General features: G+C 37.8%; 1 protein-coding gene across 3 annotated transcripts in view; it reads right to left on the reverse strand.

Annotated features, from left to right (window-relative positions):
• Window positions 1-26,165, reverse strand: part of RALBP1 (ralA binding protein 1) — a 66,901-nt gene that overhangs the window by 26,589 nt on the left and 14,147 nt on the right. For all 3 annotated transcript variants that reach the window (XM_053912722.2, XM_053912723.2, XM_053912724.1), the window contains exon 2: window positions 2,215-2,508. In XM_053912722.2, the coding sequence (XP_053768697.1) occupies window positions 2,215-2,458 (244 nt within the window). In that variant the 5' untranslated portion in view covers window positions 2,459-2,508. The remainder of the gene's footprint in view (window positions 1-2,214; window positions 2,509-26,165) is intronic.

The raw sequence follows: 26,165 nt of genomic DNA on the forward strand, positions 1-26,165 counted from the left end.
TGAGAGCCGAGCGAGTGCCATTGTTCGATCTCAGACCTCTCCCCCACATACAGGGCCACACAGCAGCAAACTGGGTTGTCCCACCCTGGTGAATACCTAAGGCTCTGCCCCTTTCAACATAAGAGGTATGCAAAGACAAAGAAATACGGCCTAAATAAAAGAACAGATCAAAGCTCCGAAATTAGAACGAAGCAATGAAGAGATAATCAACCTATCAGATGCAGAGTTCAAAACACTGGTAATCAGGATGCTTACAGAAATGGTTGAATATGGTCACAAAATAGAGGAAGAAGTGAAGGCCATACAAAGTGAAATAAAGGAAAATGTACAGGGAACCAACAGCGAAGGGAAGGAAACCGAGACTCAAATCAACCATTTGGAGCAGAAGGAAGAAATAAACATTCAACCACAATAGAATGAAGACACCAAGAATTCAAAAAAATGAGAAGAGGCTTAGGGGACAACTTTAAACATTCCAACATCCGTATCATAGGGGGGGCCAGAAGGAGAAGAGAACAGTAAGAAAATGAAAACTTATTTGAAAAAATAATGAAGAACTTCCCCAATCTGGCAAAGGAAACAGACTTCCAGGAAGTCCAGGAAGCTCAGAGAGTCCAAAAAAAGCTCAACTCCAGGAAGCACATCATAGCACACAAAGACACATCATAATTACATTAGCCAAGATGAAAGATAAGGACAGAATCTTAAAAGCAGCAAGAGGAAAGGAGACGGTTACCTACAAAGGAGTTCCCATAAGACTATCAGCTGATTTCGCAAAAGAAACCTTACAGGAAATAAGGGGCTGGCAAGAAGTATTCCAAGTCATGAAAGGCAAGGACCTACATACAAGATGACTCAATCCAGCAAAGCTTTCATTTAGAATGGAAGGGCAGATAAAGTGTTCCCCAGATAAGGTCAAGTTAAAGGAGTTCATCACACCAAGTCCTTATTATATGAAATGTTAAAGGGACTTATCTAAGAAAAAGAAGAAGATCAAAATATAAACAATAAAATGACAACAAACTCACACCAATCAACAACTCAACCTAAAAACAAAAACCAAAACAAATTAAGCAAACAAGAAGAACAGGAATAGAATCACGGAAATGGAGATCACATGGAGGGTTATCAGCAGGGACGGAGTAGGAGGAGAATGAGGGAAAGGTACAGAGAATAAGAAGCATAGATGGTAGGTACAAAATAGACAGGGGGAAGTTAAGAATAGTATAGAAAATGGAAAAGCCAAAGAACTTATCTGTACGACCCATGGACATGAATTCAGATGGGAAGAGGGGGTGCAGGGTGGAGGGGAATAAAAGGGAGAAAAAAATGGGACAACTGTCACAGCATAAGCAATAAAATATACTTAATACCATGAAATTCAAAAAAAAAAAAGGAATACTTAAATAACTCACTTGGATTGCTTTTAATATACTAAAGACGAAAGCTTAATATAATTCATCCTATCAACCAAATATGGACTATAAATAAATGCCTCATGGCATTTCATTAAAACAAATTAATAACTCCCATATTTTGCCATGCACAATGCACACCCACATTTTTGGCCCAAACTTTCAGGAAAAAAGCTTCCATTTTAATTTTTTTATTTTATTTATTTATATTTAGAAACAAAACTGATTATCATATCCCAGAGTATTATTTTGCATATGGATATCATTACTGCTTTCTAGAGTTACACTTTTAATGCAGAAGCATAAATAAAAGAATTAAAAACATTTATATAGATACAGAATTAGTACCGCCCATGTATAATGTGCAACCTTATTTTTCCCTCAAAATTTCAGCAAAAATGTGTGCATTATACAGAGCAAAATATGGTACTTTTTTCACAATTCCAATAATGTGCACCCCAACTGCCTGCACAACCTAGCCTAAAAGTAAAATTCCTTAAGGGCAAAATTCCAGTATCTACTTTTTATACGTTATTTAAATGACTACTTTAAGAAACTTCCACCAGAAAACTTTACCATTTGTGGAAGTTCAGCTTTTTTGCTTTTTTTGTTGTTGTTGTTAACAGTAAGACCCTAAAATATAACTCTAGTATACAAAAATTGAGACCTTGAAAAATAAAGAACAAAAAATGTCAAACAAGGAGTCTTTAAACATATTTCCAAAAGATAGCAGGCACATGTGTTTAAAGTAGATGTTTATCTAAAATATATCAAAACCAAAGAGAAAAATGCCACTTACTCCTTTTTTCCTTTTTCTTAAATTTCCCTTTTTTCTTCCCATAGTCTTTTTCATCATCAGACACTATATCGGGAGGCTCATGGAGGCTGTCATGAGGAGGCGAGGGCTCTCCCGTGCGGTACAATCCAGGGAATTTAGTAGGGCTGATTTCCTCAGAGCTAGGGGTTCTGGTAAGACCACTGCCATGCTCCACCCTGCGATGTTCACTGGGGCTGCTGCTGGGGGGCAGGAAGCACTCCGTCATTCTGCCTCCCTGAGAGTGCCGAGGGCTTCTCTGTTACCTATCCATTACACCTGCACAGAGGGGGAAAAGATCATCAGTCATCAAATGCCAACCAAAACACACAGCAGTACACACACATAGCACAGCAATTAATCTTGCAATTACAAATCAAAAGTATTTTTTCCTTAGCCTCCTTTAAAAAGATGCTTTCATTTAACATCTCAAGTTACATTCCATGCATCATACATTCAGTTCTCACAAGTTAGAAACGATGGCATCTTCAAATATTGGAAAAATAAACCAAATGAAAATCAGGGTTAGAGTACTCAAAGTAGAACAGAATTCCTTTAAAAGAAAAAAAACTCACTATTGTAAAAGGCTTCATTTTGATTGCTATAGAACTTAAAATACTACTTTTTTTCTTTAAGCCATGACCGAGCAACTGTAAATAATAAATTACAAAGACTATATAACTACGCATAAATAGTTCAGTATCAAAATTAAAATTTACAATACAGTTTAAATGATAGATTTAATGACTGACACAATTATAGATCATTAACTGTAGTTTTATGTTGAAAGTATTAGTTTTGTGTTGATAATAACTATTTCATTTTGCACAGCAATGACCTCACTTGCTCAACTGTAAAATACACACAAATATTTTCACTAGAATGGACACGACAAAAGACAAAGTGTAATAAAAAGCTGAGGTTTGTTTACATTTTTTCTTCTTTAGATGGAAGATATATAATCAAAATACCGTGTTTATAAGTTACCTGCATTAGTTCTCATGATATTCAGTTGAAATACTACTGGAATCACTTACTTCTCCTTGCACTCACTTTTCAGGTTATTTTGCAATTTTAAAAACCCAAAAGCCATAAATAAAAACTGATAAATATGACCATAAGTATAGTAAAAAGATAAGCAAATATGAAAAAAATTTTGCAAACTGTGACAGAGCTTTTTAGAAAACACCTCCAGATCAATTAAAATATAAACAAATCAAGAGACCTACACAAAGGACATGAACAAGAAGCTCACTGACTGATATCTATACAAAACAATGTTAAATTACAGCTATAACTTTTAAAACATTAAGTTACCATTTTTTAACTTAAGAACAAAGAACAAAATAGTGTATATATACTATCCAGTGTTGGTAAGGATATGAGCAAACAAGGACTCATGAAAATACCTACTAGTGGGAGAAGTATAATTTAGCACAATCTTTTTTTAAAAAGCAATTTGGTAATATCAAAATTTTAAATGTACTCTGACCCAGGAATTCTCTTCTTAGAAACTTATCTTTCAGATGTACTTTTTGTAAGAGTTCAAAAATGCACACATTAAAATATTCATTTCAACATTGTAAAAGCAAAAACAAAATAAATGACAACTATGGACCCTGAGAAAAAAGATCCCTATTAAGACTAACTTAAATTTTAAAAAACAGAGTATAGTGGATGTTTCTACACAGGGGCCTTTCACACAAACTGCACTTTTTGAGAAGCCTGCAGTACTATCTGCCTCCCACACAGAACTGCCTGCCTGCACTGTGTTTCTGCCATCTGAGCCAGCCCTTATGAGATCCTGGAATGCTTTTCAAGCAATAGAACTGAGGTTTCCCCCATCCAATAGGAGATGTGCACCTATATCCCCCATCAGTGTCGTCACCAACCAAACCATGCTTTTTGGAGTCCTCATTTACATGAAGACTGATTAATCAGGGACAGGGGTGGGGACTTTTATCTAAGCCAGCTCCCCTGACTCAGGGGATCCACTTTCCCTTTCCACTGAAAACTGAAGACTGTTTTCTGGTGACATCTCACCAGAGCACAGCAGAGCAGACAGGCACCCAGTGGAACAAAGCAGAGTTGTCTACCACGGCCGCCTCACAGCCATGCTGCTTCATAACTGAGCTGTAACACTACTGAGCTGTTTGCACTGCATAAAGTTTCCTTCACAATGCACCCCAGATTGGGGATTCCTGTTGGCGTTAATCTGGTGCCAATAACCATCAGTTGATAGGATCAATAGATAAGTTAAATTAGGGTCTATTCAGGGGTGTCAAACCTGTGACCTGCAGGCCACATGAAGCCCAATACAAAATCATAAATTTACTTAAAACATTATGAGATTTTTTTGTGATTACATTTTGCAATGTATTTAATATGTGGCCCAAGACAACTCTTCTTCTTCCAGTGTGGCCCAGAGACGCTAAAAGATTGGACACCTCTGTTAGAAATAACATCACACACAATTTCTGAAGGCATATGAGAAATAGTTAACCACTGTTAACTTTTGGAAGTGGTAATAGAGGAGGAGGAGAGATTTTTTTTTTTAATTTCCTTTTTATCCCTTAAAGTTTGAACCTTACTATGTCCATATATTATTTTTATTATCATTTTTAAAAAAGAGCAGGCCATTCCCTGCTCAGTTGGTTGGGTGTCATCCTGCAAAGCAAAAGGTCACTTGTTCAATTCCTGGTCAGGGCACAGGCCTGGGTTGAGGGTTTGGTCCCTGCTTGGGGAGCATGTAGGAGGCAATTGATCAGGGTCTCTTTCTCACATCGATGTTTCTTTTCCTCTCTTTCTCCTTCCCTTCCCCTCTCTCTAAAAATAAATAAAGCTTAAAAAAGTGAACAGGCCATTGTTTTAATCTTACAAAAATCATGCTGTTTTAAAAATCATGTCTTTAACAATATATAATAATGTGGGAAAAAGCAATTTCATTTACAGCACACTATCAATTTTTAAGTATACAAATATATGCAAAAAAATTATAAAAAGCATTAATAACCATTATCTCTGAATTCTAAGATTGTAAGTAATCTAACTTTTCTTTTTACTTTTCTGCAGAAAGTTCTATTAAAGGATCCACAAGCATCACTATATTTCTTGTGTTTTTCTTGATGGACCCTGACTTTTGACTATCATTAAAAAAAAGCACATTCTATTTTTCCTTTAACTGAAGGCATCCTAAGTTTGGACAATCATAAGGTCTGAGAGTTCAGAGAGAGCTTGAGTCCAACCAGCATTAACAATTACAAATTGCAGGTGAGAAAACTGAGCTCCAAAGACTGAGGAAACAAAACCGCAGCAGCGCTGAAGGAGCACAGCTTTATACTACAGAAATAAAATGCTCACAGGCATCCCGTCCACAATGATCTATTTTGTTTTATGCTTCTCTGACTTTGCTGCGGAACCCAGCCCTTTTTCTTCTAGTGTTTTTGCATAACTAATTCATACTCATCCTTTAATATTAAGCCTGCAAACAGGCACAAAGAAGCTTTTTGGGATAAATGGAAAAGTTCTAGATTTGGATTGTGGTGATGGTTACATAAACCTATATACTTACTAAAAATTATTAAATTATATATTTAATTAGGTAAACCTTGTAAGTATGTAAATTATACCTCAATAAATCTGTAAAAAAAAGATTACGTACCAGCAACACTTTCTCCAGGAATCTTCCCTCACGATCCCCCCTGTCCAGTCTAAGCCATAGATATCCCTTTCCGTGCTCCCAGAATCTCCTGGACACACCTCTACACTACATGTACCATGCCATGATTTAAATGCCTACGCCTGTGTCTGTCTCGCCTAATAATCTGTGAGCTCCAGCATTAAACACAACACAGGACATACAGAAAGTACTTTATTTACTTATTTATAAACGATTTTTTTTTATTTTTAGAGAGAGGGGAAGGGAGAAAGAGAGGGAGAGAAACATCAATGTGAGAGAAATATCGATCAGTTGCCTCTTATATGCATTCCAACCAGAGACTGAACCTGCAACCCTGGCATGTGGCCTCACCAGGAATTGAACTGGTGACCTTTTGCTTTGCAGGATGACACTCAACCAACTGGGCCACACCAATCAGGGCTCAAATATTTATTTAACCAACTAATTATAGTCTCTTCGATGTTCTCGACATGTTGCATACTGCTTATGAGACAAAGGTAAGAAATGCACCTAGCTCTTAGCCTTAAACTTTAATTAAGGAAACAAAGGAAAGGAACCCAAATTTTGAGTTCCTGTGGCTTCACAAAGTTTCACATACATTAAGTAAGCTAAGCGCATCCTGTGAGAAAACTAGTATTTTTCCATTTTTATAAACTAAGGCTCAGAGAACTGAAGTAACTTACCCTAAGTCACATATCAAGTAAAAGGTAAAAACGGGATGTTTGACTCGAAACACATTCTTTCCATTAAGCTGCCCTTTATGTATGTACACACCACAAAAGGGAGTAAGTACATTTATGTCAGGAGGAACATCGAAGTTAAAGACTCCAGCAGAGAGAATAGGGACTTATTATGAGAAAGGCAAGAAGACTGGTCTGATCAGAACAGTTTCTGCAAAGGAGCAATGGAAAAGACATTGAAAGACAAGGTGGACTCTGAACGGAATGCCAACTAAATTCCAAGCTGAGGAGTTTGGACTTGATGTGGGAGTCATCACCAATCTCAAAGCCAGAAAGTGACAAAACTGGGGCTAAAAGGGGTAAGGGCAGGAATATGAACAACAAAATGCCAGATGAATTTTGATCATTCCCTCCTCTGTGTCCCCTCAGCATTTTGTAAGTTACATGCACACGCATATGTTCTCCTACTCACAACACTGTTACTCAGTTTCCACCCTAGATTCATGGAGCTTTGTTTATAAAGCACTTAGTAAATTATCTTGCAAAAACTATTCTAAAGAGATTTGTTGACTTGATTAATCTATAGTTAGGAATGAGTAGAAGAAGGGGGAGCAGCTAAAAGCAGATACAGAGGAGTGAAGCCTGAATGTACGATGATTTAATAAGAAACAACCACGTGTTTGCATTAGGACATACTGTTTTGAGCACTGGGGAGCTCGAAGCCTAAATTTCACCAAATAAAAGTGCCTAAGAGAAAGGCCTTATATGGTCCATTGTAAATTTAAGCATAAACAGCGAAAGGTAAGAAAATAAAACAACAAAAATTAGAAATTCCTACTTCTGAGACAAGAGAACTGCTGTAAATATGTCTACATTTTGAGGAAAGAATATTTATCCCTATTCTTCCTTGTAAGTACAACTAAAAATCCTGGGTATCAGATTTTTTTAAAAAACAGAACAATGAGAAAACCAGACTGACTGGCAAAGAGAAAAACCAGGCAGACAGGTTAGGGACCTCACAATCCAAAGAACACGGTTGTGACTTCTCTGAGTTTTCTTTTTTGCTTCTGCATCACAGGCAGAGTTCAGGAAGCTAGACACTCAGGTGGGTACAGATAAAACAACAACAACAACAAAAGCCTGCTCCCTCCAAGACAAAACTTCTAGATAATAGTGGTGTACTCCAGCCAAATACCACAGGAAAATCTATGGCCTCATCCCCACTTGTACCAGTAAGTAGCAGTCTAGATTTGCACCCTCATGAGGTGCCCCAAAAATCCCACTTGAGGGGTGGGAGGTGGTGTCTGGGAACGCCAAGTAGGGAGCTGGTCTTTTCACATCTGCTATATAGTATTAATACCCCTTTTCATGCAGGGGTATCAGTGGAGACTGCATGGAGAATGTGGGCTTCCAACCCAAGCCCAGAAGTAACTAGGCACCCCGTTCCTTTCCTGCTAAGTGATCTGAGGAGGCCTAGTGCAGAGTCAGGGTTTTCACCATCACCCAGTGGTAATGAGGCCGCCCCCACCTCAGTGTCGATGGAAACCACATGATGAGTCAGAAGCAAAAGAGGAAAAAAAGAACTTGAAAGAAAAGATCAATTACATACAAACAAATCACAATACAGTAAAATTAAAACCAACAATTACATTAAATGCAATGAACTACGCATTCCAATTAAAAAGCACAGATAATTGTACTGAATGAAAAGCAGGATTTACCTATGTTGTTCACAAGAGATGTGCTTTAAATATAAATACTACACAGAAAAGTTAAAAGCAAATGAAAAGATATACACAAACATGTAAGAAAGTTGACTATAATAACAAACAAAACAGACTTCAAGACAAGCAGTGTCAGAAATAAAGAATATTCTGCCCTGGCTGGTGTAGCTCAGTGGATTGAGCCAAGGCCTGTGAAGCAAAGGGTCACCAGTTCAATTCCCAGTCAGGGCACATGCCTGGATTGCAGGCCAGGTCCCTAGTAAGGGGTGCATAAGAGGCAACCACACATTGATGTTTCTCGCCCTCTCCTTCTCCTTCCCTTCTCCTTTCTCTAAAAATAAATTTTAAAAAAGAAATAAAGAATATTCTCACAATCATAACAGACATAATTCTACATGTGTACATGCCTAATAACAGCTTCAATTACATGAAGCAACATTGACAGAAGACAGACAAATCCAATTGTTATTACAGTACTCCTTTCTCAGTAAACGACAGAGCAAGCAGACAAATTTAGGCAAAAATACATCAGCTAGGACAGTAAAACAGACCATAAACGAACAAATGGATAAATTGGTTTTCATCATAATTTAAAACTTCTCTTTGAAAGAAAACTAAATTAGGAAAATTAAATGGCAGCCACATACTTGATAAAAATACCTGTAATACACATAGCTGGCAACACATTTCTTCAGAAAAAAATGTGTATTGGTGTATGTCATTGATTTGTAAGATACATGTTGTCGGTAGAAATCAGGCTCTTCCATGGGATTAGGAGGAAAGCATTCCAAAGACCCATGCATGGGAGATTGTCATGTGGTATGGTTTATTCGGGTGGCAATAGAAGCTGCCCCCTAGGTTTCCAATTTCCCATCTCTGTCCATCCCACCATGGAAAAAGTCCACCCTGTCCTCTTCAACGCCAAAGCAAGGCCAGTATCCAGGCATTCTGCTTCATATTAAAGCTTACTTCTTTAGGGCCCACACAGTTGCTGTGGGCACTGGTAGCTTCTAGATCCACATGGTCATGTGCTCCCAAGAAAAACAGAACCTACAAACAAATGTGGCTAGTGCAGGTCATGATTGAGAGAGAGAGAGAGAGAGAGAGAGAGAGAGAGAGAAGAGAATGCAAGAAAGAAAAGATCCTTTGTTTCCCTGGGATTATTAGCTTGGGCTTGGAAAAGACCAGAAGCTTCTTCAAACTGGCTAATGAGCTTCCCAAGTTTTCATGAGCTTTTGATAGGTTTATACCCCCTAGATAGACTAACAGACCTCTATGGTCCAGCACCTGACCTGGCTCCATCTTGACTTCTATTGTGCATGAGCCCACCTTTCCCTGCTCCCACCTGGCAATCTAGTACTGGGGGGTGGGGGATGGGGAGAAATGTTAATCTCCTTGGCAGAGCAATCCTATAATCCCCTAGGGTGAGAAATTGTAGCTTCCTGGTGAAGAAAACAGGCTCATGCTTCCCAGTTTTATTAAGCTCAATGTCAGGTTATTTTTGCTCCCCTTTCTTTTATTAATATCTAGCTAAATACTGATGGTAACACATTTAAGATTTAGGTAAAATACATATATCTTATAAATCAGTAAGACAACCTAAAAAACAATAGGCAAACAATATGAATGAACACTTCACCCAAGAAAAGATACCAATAGTCAAAAAGCACATGAAAACAATGCTCAGTATCATTACTTCTTAGGGAAATGCAAATTAAAAGAAAAAATTACCACTATATACACCTACTACAATTACTAAAATTAAAGAAGCCCTGGCCAAGTAGGTCAGTTGGTTAGAGCATCTTCCCAATAAGCCATGGTTGTGGATTTGATTCCCAGTCGGGGCACATATTAAGAATCACCCAATGAATGCATTCACAAGTGGAAAAACAAACTGATGTCACTCTCTCTCTCCATTCAATACATATTAATAAAAATAAAATTTTTTAAATGTTTTTAAAAAGCACTGACAATGCCAAGTGTTGGTAGGGATGTGGAGAAACTGATACTCTCATCTGTTGTTGGCAGGAATGTAAAACTGCACAACCACTTTTGAAAAGTGCTTAACTTTCTTACATAATTAAATACACATGTCACCTAACAAGTATACTCCCAGGTATTTATTTGCTCAAGAGAAATGAAAATCTAAATCTACCCAAAGACTTGTCAATAAAAGTTTATAGTATCTTTATTCACAATAGACAAAAACTGGAAATAATCCAAATATCTGTCAATAAGCAAAGAGCATAAATTGTGGTATATCCTAATAATGGAATATTGCTCAGCAATAAAGCAGACACAACAACATAGATGAGTCTCAAATACAATAATAAGCAAAAAAAAAAATCCAGACACCTTAAATTCACACTATACAAGTCCATGTATATGGGTTTCCAGAACAAGCAAAAATAATCTGTACAAAGCCAATCAGTGGTACGTGTGGCCAGCTGGGAAAGCAAACACGAAGGGGCATTAGAGAAACTTTGGCATGACAAAATGTTCTCTATCATGACTGTGGTGGTGGTTTCATAGGTATACACAATTGTCAAAACACAAAGAACTACATTTTCTACTGGGTGTACTTTATAGTATGTAAATTATACATCAATAAAGTAAAAAAAAAAAACCCTTTTGAAAGAAATTGACAAGCTGACCCTAAATTTTTTAGAAATGCAAAGAACTTAGGACAGCTACAACCATCTTGAAAAAGAACAGAGTTATTAAAGCTAAAGTAATGAAGATAGTTTGGTACTGAAGTAAGGACAGACAGATTAATGGGACAAAACAAAATTCAGAAAGAGACCCACATGTATATAGTCATCTGACTGTCAACAACGGTCCCGAAGGAATTCATGCAGGGAAGAAAAGTCTTCAACAAATGGTGCTGAACAGCCATGGCGGGGGGGGGGGGGGGGGGGGGGGAGTAGTGGGGAGAGCAGCTCAGCCCTCTCCATCACACCATACACAAAAATGTAATTCATGTTAAATCATAAACCTAAAACTTAAAAGCTAAAAACCATAAAACTTCTAAAATATAACATATTTTTGAGACATTGCGGTAAAAATTTTCCAGATAGGATCAGAAAGCTTTATCTACAAAATTAAAACTTGACAAACTGGACTTTATCAAAAGTAAAAACTTCTGCTCATCAAAAAACATTATGAAGAAAATGAATAGTCAAGCAAAAGTCCCGGAGAACCCATCTGACATATATTTATCTCCAGAATACAGTCAAACCTCAGTTCTCGAACATTTCCCATCTTGAACAACTCAGTTCTCAACCAAGTTGTTCATGGAAAAAACACCACAGCTGTCTAACAAAACTTATGTTTTTGACTTGACAACCCTTTCATGCTGATACCTGGGGAAAAAATGATTCAGTTCTTGAACAAATCACTTCTCACACAGCCATCGAGAACAAATTAAGAACCGAAGAACTCCTGTAATTCAATGACAAAAAGACAAATAACCCAAAACAATAAGGGCCAAAAGAGTTGAGAAAACAATTTACAAGGCAAATATACAATTGGTCAATAAGCCCATGAAAAAAAGCTCTGCATCACTAAACATCAAACAAATGCGAATTAAGGCCACAATTAACTATCAACAAACACCATCTACACTGGCTAAAATTTAAACAGAAATTCCTAAAGTTGGTGAAGATGTGGGGCACCATGAAGTTTAATACATTGCTGGTGGGAACTAAAGCTTAACCACTTTGGACAAGTGTTAAGCATTATCTTTTAGTTAAACCCTTACGTTTATGATCTACCAATTTCACTCCTGATTTATTTACCCAAAATAAATGGAAACATATTCACAAAAAAACTTATGATCAGACTAACTTTATTCATAACAGCTAAAAACTAGAAACAGATTTCCATCAAGAAACTGTATAAACAAACTGCAATATATTCATCCAACGGAATATCAGCATTTTTAAAAGGAACAAATTACTCACACACACATCAAAACAGATGAATTTAAGACAGCACATACACCCAGACACAATAAATTACACAAAGTATGATTCTATTTATAGGGTATCTAACCCACAGCCCAGGATGGCTATGAATGTGGCCCAACACAAAGTCGTAAATTTACTTAAAACATTATGAGGGTTTTTTTGTTTTTGATTGTGTTTGTGTATTTAATGTGTGGCCCAAGACAACAACTCTTCTTCCAGTGTGGCCCAAGACGCCAAAAGGTTGGACACCCCTTATTTTGTATGAAGTTCTAGAACAGGCAAACTCATTTCTGTCAAACAATTTAAAACAATGGCTGTGGGAGTGTAGGGAAGAGGCAGGAATTGAGTACAAAGTAGCAAGAGACAACTTTCTGGTTGATAGCTGTATCTTGACAAGCATGTGGGCTATATGTATGTATACATGTGTTAAAATTTCTTAAACTGTGCATTTCAATGAATATAAATTTTATCTCACAAATCTCTGGGAAGAGGGAAAAACCATGGATGCTATACAGAGATGACGGATCATGAGCCATTAAAAAAATACAAACATTCCTTTTCAAATGTTGCTACTTTTGCTTTTACCATCAACATCCCGCCAACCCCCATACCCAAAATCACTGTAATAGGAATGTCTATTTTTAATCTTTCTCAAATGAAAGCCTCTGACTGGTTCCTGTGAATAAGAGTAGTTTCTCTCCAAAAAGAAATTGAAGGTTAGAAAATGTTACTTCTGCAACATCTAACAAATACTATTGTTAAATATGTAAAGAAAAAACCACATATCTAGAATTTTACTTTATGACCAAAACAAATTATATCTTTGAGATTGAATAATATTTCAATTCAAAATAAGTTATGACTGTTAAAACTGAGATAAAACAAAAGACAACTCATAATACTTGAATCAAACTTAACTACCATGGTTTAAAAATATTCACTTCAAAGAACTAGAAAAATACATTGTTCTTAAAATAGTTTTTCTCCTCATGTACCAGTATTAATCAGTACATATAGTAAGAATCAACTGCCCATACAAAAGGACAAAGTAATATAAGAAAGAATGATAGCTAAATTAAACTCTCCTGAAATGAGCTTTTGAGAGTAACTCTAATGGTTTATTAAATTTGATAATATCTACACAGAAAAAGGCCTATTCCTGAAAACTGGTTTATAAGTTAAGCAAATTAAATTAAATAAATGTTCTTTATTAATAACTACCAGGCTAAAATTCACCAGAAGCAGTTTTTGCTAATTCTTACAGCTTTTTAAATCATCTATCTCCAATCTAAACAAGTCTCTAATCTAAAACTCTACTAGGGAATCCAAATACAGCTTATTATTACCTATTGAACACTACAAGTATGAACCTACAATTTGAGAATGATAAATTTTATAAGCAGTATTTGTATATACAATACATTTTTCTTTACTTTTTATTTTTTAATCATTTTTTACTTTCCAATTACAGTTGACATACAATATCATTAGTTTCAGGCATACTCCTCAGTGATCAGACATTATATGACTTACTAAGTAATCAATCCAATAAATCTCAGACCCATCTGACATCATACATACTCATTACAATATTATTGACTATATTCCCTATGCTGTACTTTACATCCATATGACTTATTCTGTAACAATCAATTTGTACTTCTTAATCTCTTCACCTTTTACACCCATCCCCACAACGCCCTCCCATCTGGCAACCATAAAAATATTCTCTGTATCTACGTTAATCAGTTTAACAATCACCCACAACCTTCACACCAACTATTCTCTGTATCTATGAATGTTTCTGTTCTCCTTGTTTATTTTGTTTTTCAGATTTAATTGCTGACAAATTCATATTTATTGCTATTTTGATGTTCATATTTTTGGTCTTTTTTTTCTTCTACTTCTTAAACAAGGCCTTTTAACATTTCATATAATACTAGTTTGGTACTGAAGAACTCCTTAAGCTTTTTCTTGTCTGGGAAGATCTGCATCTGTCCTTCAATTCTAAATGACAGCTTTGCTGGGTAGAGCAATCTTGGTTATATGTCCACGTTGTTCCTCACTTGGAATATTTCTTGCCAATCCCTTCTGGCGTACAAAATTTCTGTCAAGCAATCAGCTAACAATCTTCTGGGAACTCCCCTGTAGGTAACTGCTTTTCTCTTGCTGATTTTAAGATTCTCTGTCTTTAACCTTTGGCATTTTAATTATGATGTGTCTTGGTGTGGGCCTCTTTGGGTTCATGTTTGGGACCCTATGCTCTTCCTGGACTTGTATGTCTATTTCTTTCACCAGGTTAGGTAAGTTTTGTCATTATTTTTTCAAATAGGTTTTCAATTTCTTGCTTTCTCTCTTCTCTTTCCAGCACCCCCATGAAAAGAATGTTGGTACACTTGAAGTTGTCCCAGAGGCTTCTTACACTATTATCATTTGGGGGGAGGGGATTTTTTTTCTTTTTTGCTCTTCTGATTGGTGTTTTTTGCTTCCTTATATTCCAAATTGCTAATTTGATTCTCAGCTTCATCTACTCCACTGTTGATTCTCTGTATATTATTCATTTCAGTTTGTGTATCCTGAATTTTTGACTGGTTCTTGTTTATGGTTTCTATGTCCTCTTTCATGCTTTTGAAGGTCTAAGTTCCTTGAGCATCCTTCTAACCACTGTTTTGAACTTTGTATCTGGCTGTTTGCTTGCCTCCATTTCATTTAGTTCTATTTCTGGAGATTTATCCTGTTATTTCATTTGGAACCTATTTCTTTGTCTCTGCATTTTGGCTGCCTTCCTAGGTTTGTTTCTATGTACAGTCATACCTTGGTATTTATCAGCTATAGAACTCGTCAAACCCTGTATCTGTTGCATTTTGACAAGAAAAATTGTTTCGGCACTCAGCACTTGCTCAGGACTCATCACATTTCCTAGAAATTGTATGAGTCACGACGACGCCTTGCAAGAGAAAATGCTTCACTGTTCAGTACTAATCAATTTTGGCAGTCATCTCAAGTTCTGGAACGAATTAACAATGAGTACCAAGGTACCACTGTATTATGTAGAGCTGCTACATCTCCTGGACTTGGTAGAATGGCCTTGTGTAGGTATTGTAGGTCCCAGTGGCACATCCTCCCCAGTCACCCAAGTTGGGTACTCCAGGTGCACCCCTCTGTGGATGTGTACACTGTCCTGCTATAGTTGAGCCCTGATTGCTGTTGGAGTCACTGGGAAGAATTAACACCCAGGCCAGTCAGCTATTAGGACCAGCTGCGACTGTAGCATAGGAGCTGCTGTGCTGGAGTTGACCCTACTGAGCAGGACTTGCTTTTGTGGGGCTTTTGTGTTTACCAAGTCCGCCCCTTGAGTGTGTGGCTTGTGATGGTGGTAGGGTTATCATCCAGCATGGTCTGAAGAGGTCTTCCAGGTCCACTGGCTCTGGGGCCTCCTGAGAGGTGCAAGGTCAGCCACCGCCTGTGCCCTGCTTGTAGCCACCTGGCGTTAGCTACAGAGTGATCTGCAGATGGCTGCTACTTGTGTCGAGGCTTGGAGGTGTCCAGGAGAGGCCAAGCTGAAACCAAGGTTGGCTGCCACTAGTGCCGAGACTGAGATCACTTAGCAAGAGGTATGGGTTATGCAGAGGCCAGACGCTGCTTATTTGAGAGATTTTAGGAAAGTCTGAAGGATGAGCCAAGTCAGACCATTTGTATGGAAATGCCATAGGAAACTGCTTGGGTGGGTCTACTTGTTTCATAGGAAACAAGTTGGGTGCAGCGGGATGTCAGAGAATCACCAGGGCAGGGTGGAACAGTATGAGCCAGGTTGATGGAGACTCAGATATGGTGCCTACCTGCCAGGGAGGGCTCCATATGGAGCGAGGGCTCATCAAAGGAACTGTGGCCTCTGCTAGTACTTCTATCTGGGAGAAAGCTGCCCCAGAGTTCTTGACCAGATGCCAGACAATTCAGTTCCTCCCCATGTGTCTTGGTGCCTTTTGAGCTGCCGTCCCAGAGCTAGAGCTCAGAGGGTAAGTCCAAGTCCATGTGAAGGCCTTTTAAGGGGAATTTCCTGAGACTCCAGAAGCCCTCCATCTCAGCCTCAATTCTGACTGGTTTTTACAGCCAGATGTTATAGGGACTTCTCTTCCCAACACTGGAACCATGGTCTCAGGGGCCTGGTGTAGGGCTGGGACTCCTCACTCCTCAGTCAGGACCTCCGTAGCCAAGATATCCCTCTCTATCAGACACTTGTAGTGTGGGACCAGACAGTTCTTCATCTCTTCCCCTCCTCCCAGTCTTGATGTGGCTTCTCCTTAATTCCTTAGTTGTAGGACTTCCTTTCAACCAAATTTCAGGTGGTTCTTGAATAGTGGTTGTTTTGTAGTTCAACTGTAATTTTGATATGGTTGCACAGTACATTTTTATTCTTAAAATGATGTGGAAAGAAATTTTCTAAGAATTAAAGGACAAGACTGTCCAAATCACAAGGAACTACTAGGCACCCTACATAGAAAATAGAAAGACCCAGACCAAAGCACATCATGAGGTTTCAGAGCACAGAGGAATAAAAAGACAATACTAAAAAATTCCTGCTGGGTAAGGGACAAGGTAAACAACTTGCATACAAAGAAGCAGGACCAAATTACCAACAGAAACACTGGAAATGTAAAGACAATAAAGGATATCTTCAAAATTTTGAAGGAAAAATTAGTTAAAATAACCATTCAAGTATATAGGCAGGACAGACACATTTCCGGATACACAGTAGCAAGGAATGTAGTTCCCATACATTTTATCGAGAATCCTGAGGACTTCAGATACAACCCTAGAGAGCAGCAAAGGAAGCCCCAGAAAAAGCAGGCCTGTCACCAACATGTGACACATTTCACACTGACACTCAAGAAAGAACTCCAGAGGACAATGGGTATTACAGGCACATTTGACCATGTGGAAAAGAATAGTAAAATATAGTAAGAAACCACTGGGGCTTTTGGAATAAGCTTGCTACAAGAACAAACTAAAAATGCAAATAAAAATGAGCTAACCATTAACTCTAAGAAAAAGAAAAAGGTAGATGAGAAAATGAAGTTATAGTCTACTGCCTGGCTCAACATTACCCAGTATCTGTCTAATCATCATAACGAAAACAATAAATACTGATTTTAATCAAACAACGTGCCCCACATGATTATATCAAAGGACTGCAGCAGGAAACTGGGGGAAGGGTATGAAAGACCTAAATCCTCATCTACTATAATACCTAGTTAATAGATAACACCTAAAATAGTATCTTAAAAATTAGTTTAAGTATATTACTTAGAAATAAGGAAATAAATACCTAAGAAATAAATGAAAGAAAAGAAACTAAGACTGAGAGAGATACAAGAATGAGCAAGGAAATAACATTTTTCATTTTAAGTCTTTTAGTAGTGTGTTGGGGGTCCCCAAGACCACCCCCAGGACAGGTAATTTGCTAGGACTCACATAGTTCAGTATATACTCATACTCATGGCTAAGATTTATTACAGTAAAAGGATACAAAGCAAAAACAGCAAAGAAAAAGAAAGGCATACGGGGCGAAGTAGAGGAAACCAGGCGTAAGTTTCCAAGAGTGCTCTCATAGTGGAGTCACAGGAATGAGAGGAATTCTTCCAGTAACAACATGTGTGAAGTGTTGTGTGTGGGTGGCTCCTTAGACTCAGAGGCCAACGTCTTTGTGAATCCTGATCATTTAGGCACGCACTGTCTAGCATGTACCAAAATTCCAAACTCCCAGAAGAAAAGCACATATTCAGCATAAACGACACTATCTTTACCAACGGTTTAGGCACAGTGAGCACTCATACACATTTAGGAAAGGTTTTATACTGTAAGGAACTTTAGCAGTCAAGTTCCCAGATGCTGTCCAAGGGCCAATCTTGCAGGGTTCTAAAGACAGCTATCTCAGGACTGCTATAGTATCTCTCCACAAGTACTATTTGATTTCTTAAACTATCCTTATGAATTACTCTGATAAAATTTTAAAACACAAAAACTAAAATCATGTCTCACAAGAAAAGATCATTGCAAATCTTATTTTAAAATCAAGTAAAAAGAGATAGCTTTTTCTTAAATGAGTACTACTAATGAAAAAAAATTTTTTTAAGTTGACAAAGTGAAATGGGAGAGAAATAATTCCTCCAACAAAGCAGTTTGGGTCTAAAGGGTTTCATATCATCAACGTTGAAATCTTTCCCAAATAATATGTTTGGGGTTTATGGCCTGTACCCAATAAATGCAATCTAGTATTCATTCACATTTACAGGCTTGACAGTAATTTCTGATGCACATCTCCACAGACAAATGCCATCCAAATTAGTTGTTACATAATTAATCCTTTCAAATCCACTAACATTTGTTTACAGCTGTGCTTTAATAGAAATGTTACTCTTAATTTGAGTTGTTTCTTTTCTGTACCCTTCTTATATATCATCAGATTTAATCTTTTTCTTTCTCCCCTACTCCCAGGTGCTTATCTGAACTTTTAATTAGAATCTCATACGTCACTCACAGAAATTCACTGAATGACACAGGGAATTAATGTCTTCTACTCAGCTTCCCAACATTCGCAGTGTCACTGATTAAAACATGTCTAAGACATGTGTATAAAATCAGTTTAAAAATGAAATTCTGAAGTTCATTACAGTGAATATGAATGACTTTATAATGCTGATGATAACTATTACATGATTAATAACAAGAAAACAAAAAAATAACATATTATTTAGGAGACTGACATAATACAATAAGTAAATTCAACCTCCATATGAGACCAAAATCTAAAGAACACAGATTACTTTGTATGTCCATCATTTAAACTGCAAATTCAGACTCTGAGGATTAGAACATCAGGCACTGGAAAACGAGCAGGCAAAAGATACCGAGCCTAACAGATAAATAATTCTACCATCAGCCTACAAGGTGAGAAAGGCTGGGAAGGACAAAATTCAATTCTACAAAAAGCTGCCCAAATCAAAGGAGGTGTGTGTGTGTGTGTGTGTGTGTGTGTGTGTGTAAAGTATCAGGGAAAAAACCCAGGATGGACTCTTGCCTTTAAACAAAATTAAAAATGTGATCACTAGCAGTCATTCTAATACAGAGGACAAGAAAAGGTTTTCTTATAAAAAACAATAAATATCATTTGGTACCCATCAGTGAAACAGAACATTTTTACAGAGATGAGATATCCCCTGGTGGGAGACAGAACTCTTTCCTGCCACATTTCACAATCATATGATCTATCCTCAAGTAAATCTTAAATTAGAAATGAACTTGTAGGAGAGACAAACACTGTTTAATAATAACTTTTGTAAAAGCACACCATTGGTTACAATAGAAACTGGTCCATGATTCCAAAACACTGCACAGAGATACCCGGAGCACCATAAGTAAACTCATAGGAGAGCCATGGGGCTATCTTCTATTTGAGGGAAACAGAGTTGAATAGTCTCCCCCTTATCTGCAATTTCACTTTTTGTGGTGTCAGTTACCCAAAATACTCTGTGGTCCAAAAATATTAAATGGAAAATTCCAGAAATAAACAATTCATAAGTTTTAAGACATGCATCATTCTGAGTAGTATGACAAAATGTCGTGCCATCTGGCTATGTCCTGCCCAGGGCATGAATCATCCCATTGTCCCATGATTCTGCACTGTGTAAACTTTCCACCCGTTAGTCACTTGGTCGTCATCTCGGTCACCAGATCGATATCACATCGTTTATGTTCAAGTAACCCATACTTTACTTAAAAATGGCCCAAAGTGCAAGAGCAGTGATGTTGACAATTTGGATATGCCAAAGAAAGCTGTAAAATAAGAACTTTAAGTGTAAAGATGAAAGTCTCAACTTAAGGAAAGAAAAAAAAATTGTAGGCTGAAGTTGCTAAGATCTACAGTAAGAAGTAATCTTCTATACATGAAATTGTAAAGAAGGAAAAAGAAATTTGTGCTAGTTTTGCTGTCGCACCTCAAACTGCAAAAGTTATGGCCACAGTGAGTGATAAATGCTTAGTTAAGATGAGAAAGGCATTAAACTTGTGGGTAGAAAACATAACAAAAAATCTATTCTGGATGACAGCAACATGTTGTGCCAGGAAGCAATGAGCCTATACAAAGACTTCAGCAAGGTATCCCCTGAACCAAGTGACCATATTCGCATAACTTTTATTGTTCTATCTTATCATTAGTTATTGTTGTTAATCTCTAATTTATAAATTAAATTTTATCATAGCAATGTAGTGTACAGGAAAAAAAACATATATATATAGGATTAGTTACAATAGGTAGTTGCAGGCATCCACTGGGGGTCTTGAAACATATCCAGAGAATAAAGAGGAACTACTATACTCAGCATCTGTCAGACCCCGTACAAACTACCGGCTAAAAGTTCAGTTTTAACATTTGATTGCATTACATTCCTTTCAGTGACATAACTTTGTGAAGCTGGGTTTTCTGTGGTAGTTATGATTAAAAAAACAAGTACCACGTGAAAATCAACGTGGAACAAGAAATGAGGGTGGTGATGTCCAATCTGACTGCAAAGCACTCAAATCTCTGCAGTGTCCAAAACCCATTAATTTTAGTTATTTAAAAGTAAAATAAAAACATTATGTATATTATTTTTAATTATGTTTTATTGATTATGCTATTACAGTTTTCCTGATTTTTCCCTCTCTGTCCCCATCTACCCACTCCCTCAGGCAATCCTTAAACTACTGTTCATGTCATGGGTCATGTATGTAAGTTCTTTGGCTACTGTTTCCTATACTATACTTTACATTGCCATGGCTAACTACCTATTTGTACTTCTTAATCCCCTCACCTCTTTACCCATTCCCTCTGGCAACCATCAAACCGCTCTCCGTTTCCATGATTCTGTCTCTGTTCTTGTTAGCTTAGTTTGTTCTTTAGATTCAATTGTTGATATGTATTCAATGCCATTTTATTGTTATTAGCTTTGATCATCTTCTTTTTCTTAAGGCAGTCCCTTTAACATTTCACATAATAATTATTTGGTGATGATGAACTGCTTTAGTTTTTTCTTGTCTGGGAAACTCTTTATCGCCCTTTGTTCTAAATAATATCTTCGTTGCTGGGTAAAGCAATCTTGGCTGTAGGTTCCTGATTTTCATGACTTTGAAAATCTCTTGCCAATCCTTTCTAGCCTGCAAAATTTCTTTTGAGAAATTAGCTGACAGTCTTATGGGAACTCCCCTGCAGTAACTAAGTGCTTTTCTCTTGCTGCTTTTAAGATTCTCTCTTTACCTTATTTGGCATTTTAATTATGTTCTTGGAGTGGGCCTCTTTGTTTTCATCTTGTTTGGGACTCTGTGCTTCCTGGACTTGTATGTCTATTTCCTTCACCAAATTAGGTAAGTTCTTCATTATTTTTTCAAATCTGTGCAGTGTCCAGCAGATACACACAACCCATTAATTTTAGTTATTTAAAAGTAAAATTAAAACATTATTATGTATAATATTATTAGTGTAATAATGTGACTTTCTAAATAAACTTTCTACATAGTTTGATAAAAAATAAATGAAAGACTGTCACCACCTAATAAGCAATTTAAAAATGGATACCAGCAATAATTATCAAAGGCTGCTAATATCACACACACAAAAAAGAGAAAACCTAGACGCACAAACAACAAACAGCCATACAATAATAAACAAAACCTTAATCTGATTTTGCCTCAAAATCTATAGGACATACAATTTAGTTTCTTTAGTTAATACTCTGCAAAATAGGGAAGGGAAAGAGGGAGACTGGAAAAGTGAACAGAAAAATTAAGACAATGAAGACCAGAAATGTGAAGACAAACCACAGACTGGGAAAAAATATTTGCAAAAGGCGTATCTGAGAAAGGACTGTTGTTATCCAAAAATCTACAAAGAATGCTTAAAACTCAACAATAAGAATCAAACCAATTTAAAAATGGGCAAAAGACTAAAACTGACACCTCACCAAGAGATACATGAAAGATAAAATAGCATATGAAAAGATGCTCCACATTAGGGAATTGCAAATTAAAACAATGAACCTGAAAAATCTATAGCTTTTAAAAATTATTTTTCTTAAAATCTTTTTATTACAATATATGGTGGCAAATGTTAACTAGACTTATTGTGGTGATCATTGTGCAATATACAAATATCAAATTATTATGTTATATATCTGAAACTAATGTTTGATGTCAATTACATCTCAATATTTTTAAAATTTTAAAACATTTTTAAAAAAGAGAGAGAGGGGCGGAGAACCAAGATGGCGGCGTAGGTAGACACACTGCGCCTCCTCGCACAACCAGAACTGACAGAGAATCGAACAGCAAGGGGGACTGACACCAAGGAAATAGAAAATAAACACATCCAGACTGGTAGGAGGGGCGGAGATGGGCACCGGGGTGGAGAGGACTCGCGTGGCTGTGGCGGGACTGAGACTGGCGGAGTGTGGGACAAATGGCGCAGGCAGTCCGAGCACTAGCAGACCCTGTGGTCCCACATTTGCACAGATAAACCCAGAGGGCCGGACTCAGAGTGGCGGAGAGTGGGGCAGGCAGAGTGGCGGGTAGCACCCTGCGGCACCACATTCGCCCACAGATAAACCTGAAGAACGGCGGGCAGCGAAGCAAACCGTGCAACCCAGGGCTCCAGGTCGGGGAAATAAAGCCTCAAACCTCTGATTGAAAGCGCCCCTGGGGGTTGGGGCGGCAGCGGGAGAGACTCCCAGCCTCACAGGAGAGGTTGTTGGAGAGACCCACAGGGGCCTAGAGTGTACACAGGCCCACTTACTCGGGAACCAGCACCAGAGTGGCCCAGTTTGATTGTGGGTATCGGAGTGAAAGATTGAAATCCGGAGGACAGTGAGGCGGGCGCCATTGCTCCCACTCGGCCCCTCCCCCACGTACAGCGTCACAGCACAGCGACCAGCATTACCCCGCCCCGGTGAACACCTAAGGCTCCGCCCCTTAAAGTAACAGATGCGCCAAGACAGACAAAAAAAAAATGGCCCAAATGACAGAACACTTCAAAGCTCCAGAAAAAATATAACTAAGCGACGAAGAGATAGCCAACCTATCGGATGCACAGTTCAAAGCACTGGTTATCAATATGCTCACAGACTTGGTTGAATCTGTTTGAAAAACAGATGAAAAAATGAAGCCTATGCTAAGAGAAACAAAGGAAAGTGTACAGGGAACCAATAGTGATGAGAAGGAAACTGGGACTCAAATCAATGGTATGGACCAGAAGGAAGAAACAAACATCCAACCAGAAAAGAATGAAGAAACAAGAACTTGGAAAAATGAGGAGAGGCTTAGGAACCTCCAGGATGCCTTGAAAAGTTCCAACCTCCGAATTACAGGGGTAACAGAAGGAGAAGAGGAAGAACAAAAAATTGAAAACTTATTTGGACAAATAATGGAGAACTTCCCCGATCTGGCAAAGGAAATAGACTTCCAGGAAGTCCAGGAAGCTCAGAGAGTCCCAAAGACGCTGGACCCAAGGAGGAACACAACAAGGCACATCATAATTACATTATCCAAGATTAAACGCAAGGACCTACATCCAAGATTACTGTATCCAGCAAAGCTATCATTTAGAATGGAAGGGAAGATAAAGTGCTTCTCAGATAAGGTCAAGTTAAAGAAGCTCATCATCACCAAGCCCTTATTATATGAAATGTTAAAGGGAGTTACCTAAGAAAAAGAAGATCAAAAATAGGAACAGTAAAAATGACAGCAAACTCACAGTTATTAACGGCCACACATAAAACAAAAACGAGAGCAAACTAGGCAAACAACTAGAACATGAGGGTTGTCAATAAGGGAGTGGGAGGGGGAGAGGGGGGTAAAGGTAGAGAATAAGTAGCATAGATGATAGGTGGAAAATAGACAGGGGGAGGGTAAAAATAGTGTAGGAAATGTAGAAGCCAAAGAACTTATAAGTATGACCCATGGACATGAACTATGGGGGGGAATGTGGGAGGGAGGGGGGTGGGCAGGATGGAGTGGAGTGGGGGGGGAAATGGGACAACTGTAATAGCACAATCAATAAATATATTTTAAAAAATCAGTAAATAAAAAAAAAGAGAGAGAGAGAGAACCAGTATGCACCTATTACAATGGCCAAAATCCAAAACACTGACACCACCAAATGCTGACAAGACTGTGGAGTAATAGGAACTCTCACTCATTGCTGTAGGAATGCAAACCAGCCACTTTGGAAGACTTTTGGCAGTTTCTTGCCAGAAGAACTGTGATAGATCAAAAGAACTATGATCCAACAATCACACTCCTTGACATTTGCCCAAATGAACTGAGAACTTACATATATACACAAATCTGGCCCTGGCTGGGTGGGTCAGTTGGTTGGAGTATCACCCTGTACACCAAAAGGATACACACAACTAGGTTGTGGGTTTGATCCCCAACTGAGGCCCTTACAGGAGGCAACCAATGTTTCTCACAATGATGTTCCTCTCTCTGTCCTTCTTTCTCTTTCTCTAAAATCAATAAACATATCCTCAGGTGAGGATTTAAAAAAAAAAAACCTGCACATGATTATTAAGGCAGCTAATTTATAGAATTATGCATATTCACAATTGTCAAAACTTGGAAGCAACCAAGACGTCCTTGAGTAAGTGAATGGCTAAACAAACTGTGGTACTTCATAACAATGGAATATTATTCAACACTAGAAAGAAATGAACTATCAAACCATGAAACGACAAAGAACAACTGTGGACCAAAAAAAAAAAGGGAAGGGAGGTTCTATGGAAAGTAACCTCACAGGGTGATCTGATCATAAAGTCCTAACTGAGCAGGTCATAGAAGGCAGTCACACCCAGGCACATAACTTGTTTACTAAAAGGCTTATCTTTGCCTTAAGCAAACCCTGTCCATTGTTTCAGTGCATCTAGGTTAACACACCCTTGAAATAACCATAATTAAGCCCATTATCTTGTTAACTATCCTATAAACCAATCCCCACTTGCTTTCTCCTCCCTCCATATAATCTTATCTTTCCTGCTTAATTTCAAATGCATAAAAGAAGTTGCAAAACTGTTTTTCTCCCAAGCTTTTGAGATCATGCAAGCTGGCATATGTCATCAGTTCGGCTGAAATAAACTCTCACAAAATTCTCTACAGGTATGGATGTTTCTTATGTCAAAAAAACCTTAAAGGTATATTACCAAGTGAAAGAAGACAATCTAAAAAGGCCACATACTTCCCTAGTTGTTGTGGCTCAGTTGGTTGGAGCACTGTCCTGTAACCAAAGGGTTGTAGGTTCGATCCTTAGTCCAGGTGAGTACAGGAGGCAACCAATTGAATTCTCTCTCACATTGATGTTTCTCCCTCTCCCTTCCTCTCTCCCTTCCTCTCTATAAGCAATGTTAAAATAAAATAAAATAAAACAGCCGCATACTGTATGGTTCCAGATATATCACATTTTGGAAACAGTTACAAGATCAATGGTTGCTGGGGTTGGCAAGGAGAAGGAGGAAGGGATGAATAGGCAGTGAAAACACTCTGTGTGATACCATAATGATGGAGAGAAGTCATTAGTCATTTGACCAAACCCAGAATGTACAACACTAAAAGTGAACTGTAATGTAACCTATGCTCAATTGAAACAAATGTTCCACTCTGGTGGAAAAAGTTGGTAATGGGGGATGCTATGCATGGGGCTGGGTGAACAGAGAAGATGGGAAATCTCTGTACCTTCTGCTCAATTTTACTATGACTCTAAAAATGCTCTAAAAAAATAAAGTCTTTTTTTGTAGATTTCTCATACTTTTTATTTTTATTTTTTGCTTTAACAATACTGAAAATAAATGCATACAGAAAGCAAGCA

This window comes from Desmodus rotundus, chromosome 10, assembly GCF_022682495.2.
Source record: "Desmodus rotundus isolate HL8 chromosome 10, HLdesRot8A.1, whole genome shotgun sequence".
Lineage (NCBI taxonomy): Eukaryota > Metazoa > Chordata > Mammalia > Chiroptera > Phyllostomidae > Desmodus > Desmodus rotundus.